The following is a 5,493-nucleotide window of genomic DNA, read 5'->3' on the forward strand; positions in this document are numbered from 1 at the left end:
CCCCTTCGTTCTAAGGCGAGACCTGCTCGCCCTATCACAATTGCCCTTTGTGTACGGACAGCCACCGGGGACAATCCAAGCAGAACTGTCTAAACCTCCAGCCAATGCAAGGGCAAGAGTAACGTGGGGCGGAGTCGCTTGAAGATTGACGGAGGGAAAACCAATGAGACCCGGAAAGCCTAGTGACCCAATAGAACACTATAAATTGCTAGATCAGGAAACAGCCAATCAGAGTGGAGATATTTTAAATTCTAGCGAATGGGACACGGGGAGGCAGGGGTGGTTGTACTGCGATTGTGGCTGTCCCGCCAATGGCAGGTTAAGGGGTGGGAGTACGGTGTGATTGGCATTGAGATTAGCTAATGAGAGCGCTGTAAGTGGGGACGAGTGGCGGGAGTGCTCCACCCCCAGCTCGGTGAAGGCGCCCGTCGGGCAGGGAGGGAGCGAGTGGCAGGCGCGCAGGCCAATGGGGGCGCGGGGCCGGGCACGGCCAGGGCGGGAGATTTGAATCGCGGAGCCGGGGGATGCGGGCAGCGTCGGGCGCGACTCGCGGCCTTTCCCTCCCCCGCAGGGCTCGCCGCTACCCGCCCCTGGGCTCGCCGCTCCCGGAGCCCGCGGCCATGGGGGCTGCCGAGAGCTTCCCCGCCACGCCCCCCTCCAAGCCCTTCCTCCGGCACCTGGCGCACGTCAGCGACCCCCGCTCCCCCACGCCCGGCATCCTGCGCACCCCCATCGAGGTAGGGGCGCCCCGCCCCCCCAACGGACAGGCCCGGGCCGCCGCTCTCGTGCGCCTTCAGACCCCCCCCTGCCGGCCGGCGCGTCCCCCTCATCCCGGCAACGCAGCTGGGCTCGGGATCCACCACACCCCTCCCCCCCCGCTCCACCAGCGGCTGCTCCGCTGCCCTGTTTGCACCGGAACCGGGCAGTGCTGCTGCCTGCCCCCGTCTCCCGGCCTGGCTGCACCGACCTGCAGGCTCCGCTCTCTTTCCCAGGTGGAGAGCTCCCCGCAGAGAAGCTCCTCGGGAGGGGAGACGGCAGCTGACCAGAGCCAGACCAAGGAAGCGGCAAGTGACCAGAGACAAAGCTGGGACCCTCGGTCCCCAACCCTCGGCATCTCACGCACCCCTCTGAAGGCTGCGGTGACCGGTAAGTATGTGTCTTCTCTAGGACTGTGACTTGTTCCCGGGCTCGCTGGAGCTTGGGAGAAGAGAATTCTGTTCAATCTATTGCTCTGGGCCACTCCCCAGACTCCGATTCCACAGCGCTGGGGATGGCTCTGGAGTACCTTTCCCTGATTGTGTCTATTTAAACTCTCCCCCGTCCCCACACACGCACACATTGCACTTCACTCAAGTTTTTGTGCCCTTCAGATGATTCTTGCTTTATCTCCTCTATTCCTGGCTCTGCTGAGTGAGGTGAACTTAGCTCTAGAAGTCTCCCACCAAAATTTCACTACCCTGGCTATCTGAGCATTTCTTAATTCTTCTCTGAGCATACTCCAGTTTGTAATTGTCTGAGACTGACTGGGCCAGAGCTGGGTACAGTGTAACAGGTGGCGTGTCGCTGCCCACCCTCCTTGCCCCGGCTCTGTTAAGGTACCTTATCCTCACCTCCCCAGACACCATAAACTGTTTGGTCAAGCAACTTGATGAGGCCTTTGGAACAGAGACCATGGATCAGGAGTCACTGCTGGAAGAGCTATTAGACCAGAGACCAAATCTTGGAGCTGCCCCTATCCCAGGGGAGGAGACAAATGGAAAGAACCCTCAGGGGGAAGACTCTGACAGGGATGCATCTGAAGAGAAGATACCAATGTGGATGGAGGAAAAGGCAAAACAACAGCTTTCCAGTGCTTGTGCTCAGCCTGTAATGAGGTCATCTTGCTTCATTGACCCTCCCCGCACCTCAGGTGAGTGTATGGGTTCAGGGCCTCCCTTTGTGTGGGGGTTGCAGGTTCTGGGGAACTGACAGTGCCCTCCCCCAGGAGATGAGAAGGGGCCAGGTTGTTGGAAGGGTGTCAGTGTCCACTAAAGGGATGGGGGATCCAGAGAAAGTGATAAGTCATAAGGGCATGTTGGTATGGGTCCCTAGGAAAAGTGGAGCAGCAGCAGCATTGCCCCCCTTGTGTGGACTATGAAGGGCACAGGAAGTATGTGGAAAGGGAAGTAACCCAGCTGAACCTTTAGAATAGTGGACTCTTGCAGAGATGTAGGAGTACAAAACCCCAGGGTTCTGATCTAGTTATGAAAATGGAGAAAATGTGGACAGACTGATTATTCCTGCTCCCTAGACCCAGCCCTCACTCCCACACCAGCCACCACCCTGTGGTGCATCTCGTCCTGCCCCTACCAATTTCTGTCTTCATCACCCATCCCTGCTCCTTTTCCCTGCCATCAGTCACTTGCTGCCTCTGTTGTGCTTTAATTACTTGCTGGAGAGAAGGGAAAGATGAATGGTAGACAGCATTGCTTGTTTTAAGTGGAGGGCATTTAACTGTTAAGGTTGACTAATTGCTATGGGGTTGAGTGGGACAGTTTGTAGGTGCCTCAGCCAGAAATGGCAGTTTTCCCATGGTGATGTGTCTATGGCATCAGAGAGAAAGGTGCTTTTAATAAGGGAGAGCGACTTGAAGAGGATATTTTTCCCCCATCTGAAGCTGGAGCCTGTGGCCTTGCTTATAAGTATGGCCTCTGGGCAGGGGCAATGGGACCCCATACCCCACACTCAGGAGGGGAGAGTAGCAAAGGATCCATGCATATGGTAAGTGTATGAGTTTGGGGCCTGCAGTGAGATTAACCACTGGACCAATTTATCCGTGTGGATGGAATCTCTATCTCTTCAGCCTTTAAAATGGGAATAGAGATGTAGCCGTGTTAGTCTGATCTTGCTGAAACAAAAGAGAGGACTATTCGGCACTTTAAAGACTAACAAGATGGTTTATTAGGTAATGAGCTTAATAAACCATCTCGTTAATCTTTAAAGTGCTACATTGTCCTTTCTTTTGTTTTAAAATGGGATTGAGCTCTTTCTATGGCTTTGTCTACAGCAGCAACTGAATGACAAAATCAGTAGTGCTCCTTCCTCCTCCCTCTCCCGATAGGTTTTGCTGGTGAACAGTGTTTGCCCTTAAGAGGGCACTCTCCTGCTGACAAACAGTAGCTACGCTGTGCCACTACAGCTGTTCCACCACGTCACAAAAAGCTGCATAGTGTAGACCAAGGGTGGCCAACCTGTGGCTCCAGAGCCACGTGTGGCTTTTCAGAAGTTAATATGCGGCTCCTTACATAGGTACCAAATCCAGGGCTGGAGCTACAGGTGCCAACTTTCCACTGGGCCGGAGGGTGCTCACTATTCAACCCTCAGCTCTGCCATGGGTGCTATCCCCCTCCATCCTTTTCCCCCTAGGATCCTGCCACTTCCCATCCTCTCCACTGAGCCTGTCACACCTCCAGTGTCTCCCACTGAGAGCGTGGGCAGGAGGAAAAGGGGGAGGCGGCACTGATGGTGGGGCTGCCAGTGGGCGGGATGTGCTGAGAGTGGTGGTGGGGAGATGATCAGGGCTGGTGACATAGAACTGTTGCTCTTTGGCAATGTGCATTGGTAAATTCTGGCTCCTCCTCAAGTTTAGAATGGCCACATCTGGTGTAGACAAAGCCTAAAAATGCTCTAGCTCACTTCCAAGTCATTGGGCTGCTGTAGAAGTCATTAGCTGAAATTCTCTGGCCTTTTCTATGCAGAAGATCAGACTAGATTATCAGGCCAGAAAGGGCTATAAAATTGCTGAACCGTTACACCAATTGCACTTGCTATTGGTTTCATTCTCTTTCTCCAGGGGGCAAACCCACAAGACGTAAGGCCAGCAACAAAGTCTTGGCAGTCTCTGGAGGTACCGGGCGCTCTCCCCTCAGCATCCTACAGGACGACAATTCCCCAAGTACTCTCTCTTCTCGCCAGGTGATGCTTAGTGGGAGTCTTATGGGATGAGGCATTAGGACCCCAAAAGGGGCAGCATGGGGAGGGAACCCCGTAAGGTACTAAACTCCCCACAAGCTCAGTTCAGAACTCTTTCACTCCAGGCCCATCCCATTTCCCAGAACTCCTGGATGCTTATTTCCTAAACGATGCTGCTCCAGGATCTTTAAAAAGATTCTGCTGGTCGATTTCTGAGTTCTTTTTCTTTTTTGGTTTTACCTCTTACTGTGAGTTCTCTCTACATCAGCTTCCCACTAAATATCCTGTCCCCCAGGTTTGAGCCTCCTCAGACGCTTACAGGCAATCTTCCCACCATATCCTGCCTTTGCCATGCTGGGTATAACTTAAACTTTGAATCTCTCCTCAGATCCTGGTAAGAAAGTGATTGCTAATCTCTGTGTCTTGATACCTCTCACAAGTGGCTTGTTGACCACATGGCCCCTGTGTATTTATGAGTTCTGCCTACCTTTTAAGGGACTGAAGGGCCTAGAGCTGGGTGCAGTATCCCATGTAGTGTCTCCCCAGCACTGCAGAGAGGAACATTTCAGACTTGCCTTTGCGCTCAGTAATTTTCTCTCCTCTCCAGGGCAAGAGGCACCCATCTCTGGCAGAAAACCTGGGGGAATGGAAGGAGGTGGCAGCAGATCCAGGGTGTAACCTGAAATCAGGGGGCTCTGTCTGGAACGACTCTAACAAAGAGAATCAACACTGTCGTTTGGTGGAGAATTAAAGGGGTTGGGGGGGCCCTTTCCCTTGGGCTCCTGACAATAACCCTTTCTTCTAATGCATCTGAATGGAGCCTTCTAAGGACAAAGGATCCTGCTGTGTTGGATAGGGACACTCTGGGCCTGTAGTCTCTTCTCTCCCAACCTTTTCAGGGGGAAGAGGCTGATCAGTACTTCTGTCCTCTAATTTTATGCATATCTCTTCATGTACAGGCTTCTGTGTGATGTGGCTATTAGTCTCTGAAATGTCACCTGTACTGCCTCAATGTATAAGTCCCATGCATGTGGTAAATAAACACATTTTAAAGACTCTGCTGCAACCTGTGCTTTGATGCTTCCTGCCGGGGCTAGTAGTCCCCTCCTTGCCCAGCACCTGTCCAGTACAGCAGTTGCTGAATCTTGGCCCCAAAACAATTTGGCTCTTATGGGAGGAGCGCGCCCCCCCCCCCCCCACCACACACACACACTAACTCTGAAGGGAAGCAAAGGCTGATCTCCAGCATGCTCTGTTATATGCCTTTTGAGCCAGGGTCTGCAACATGCCAGGAGTAGCAGCCTCTTTGACTAAAGCTCCCCATATACACTTTGAAGGGAGATGAAATACTGTAACGGCTATTCTGGTGCCTTGCTCTGGGATGGGAATGTTTTGTGTTGGGAGTTGTACCCCTCCACTGCTGAGCATTGCTTGCTGGGTGTTCTCTTTGGCATGCTAGTTTGGTGTGTGTGTGTGTAGTCCTAACTTGCTCTTTGCTACCGCCTCTGCTGTCTCATGGGGTCTGAGGGTTAGGCCCTTTCT

The 5,493-nt window shown here is 53.2% G+C and overlaps 1 protein-coding gene across 1 annotated transcript; it reads left to right on the top strand.

The window, feature by feature from the left end:
• The first annotated feature begins 571 nt into the window (after positions 1-571).
• Positions 572-5,009, top strand: CDCA3 (cell division cycle associated 3). Its single transcript, XM_075903724.1, has 5 exons — positions 572-737; positions 993-1,146; positions 1,619-1,909; positions 3,833-3,954; positions 4,559-5,009. Exons 1-5 carry the CDS (start codon positions 621-623, stop codon positions 4,700-4,702), a joined length of 828 nt encoding a protein of 275 aa, XP_075759839.1. The 5' UTR covers positions 572-620; the 3' UTR covers positions 4,703-5,009.
• Positions 5,010-5,493: the final 484 nt, after the last annotated feature.

Source organism: Pelodiscus sinensis, chromosome 1 (assembly GCF_049634645.1).
Source record: "Pelodiscus sinensis isolate JC-2024 chromosome 1, ASM4963464v1, whole genome shotgun sequence".
Taxonomy (NCBI): Eukaryota; Metazoa; Chordata; order Testudines; family Trionychidae; genus Pelodiscus; species Pelodiscus sinensis.

What these genes read in the sequence shown, in the direction of transcription:
- CDCA3 (XM_075903724.1), top strand. Translation starts at nt 621, where the DNA reads ATGGGGGCTGCCGAGAGCTTCCCCGCCACGCCCCCCTCCAAGCCCTTC. An exon ending in TCCTGCGCACCCCCATCGAG is followed by an intron (nt 738 to 992) that starts GTAGGGGCGCCC and finishes TCTCTTTCCCAG; the next exon opens with GTGGAGAGCTCCCCGCAGAG. An exon ending in TCTGAAGGCTGCGGTGACCG is followed by an intron (nt 1,147 to 1,618) that starts GTAAGTATGTGT and finishes TCACCTCCCCAG; the next exon opens with ACACCATAAACTGTTTGGTC.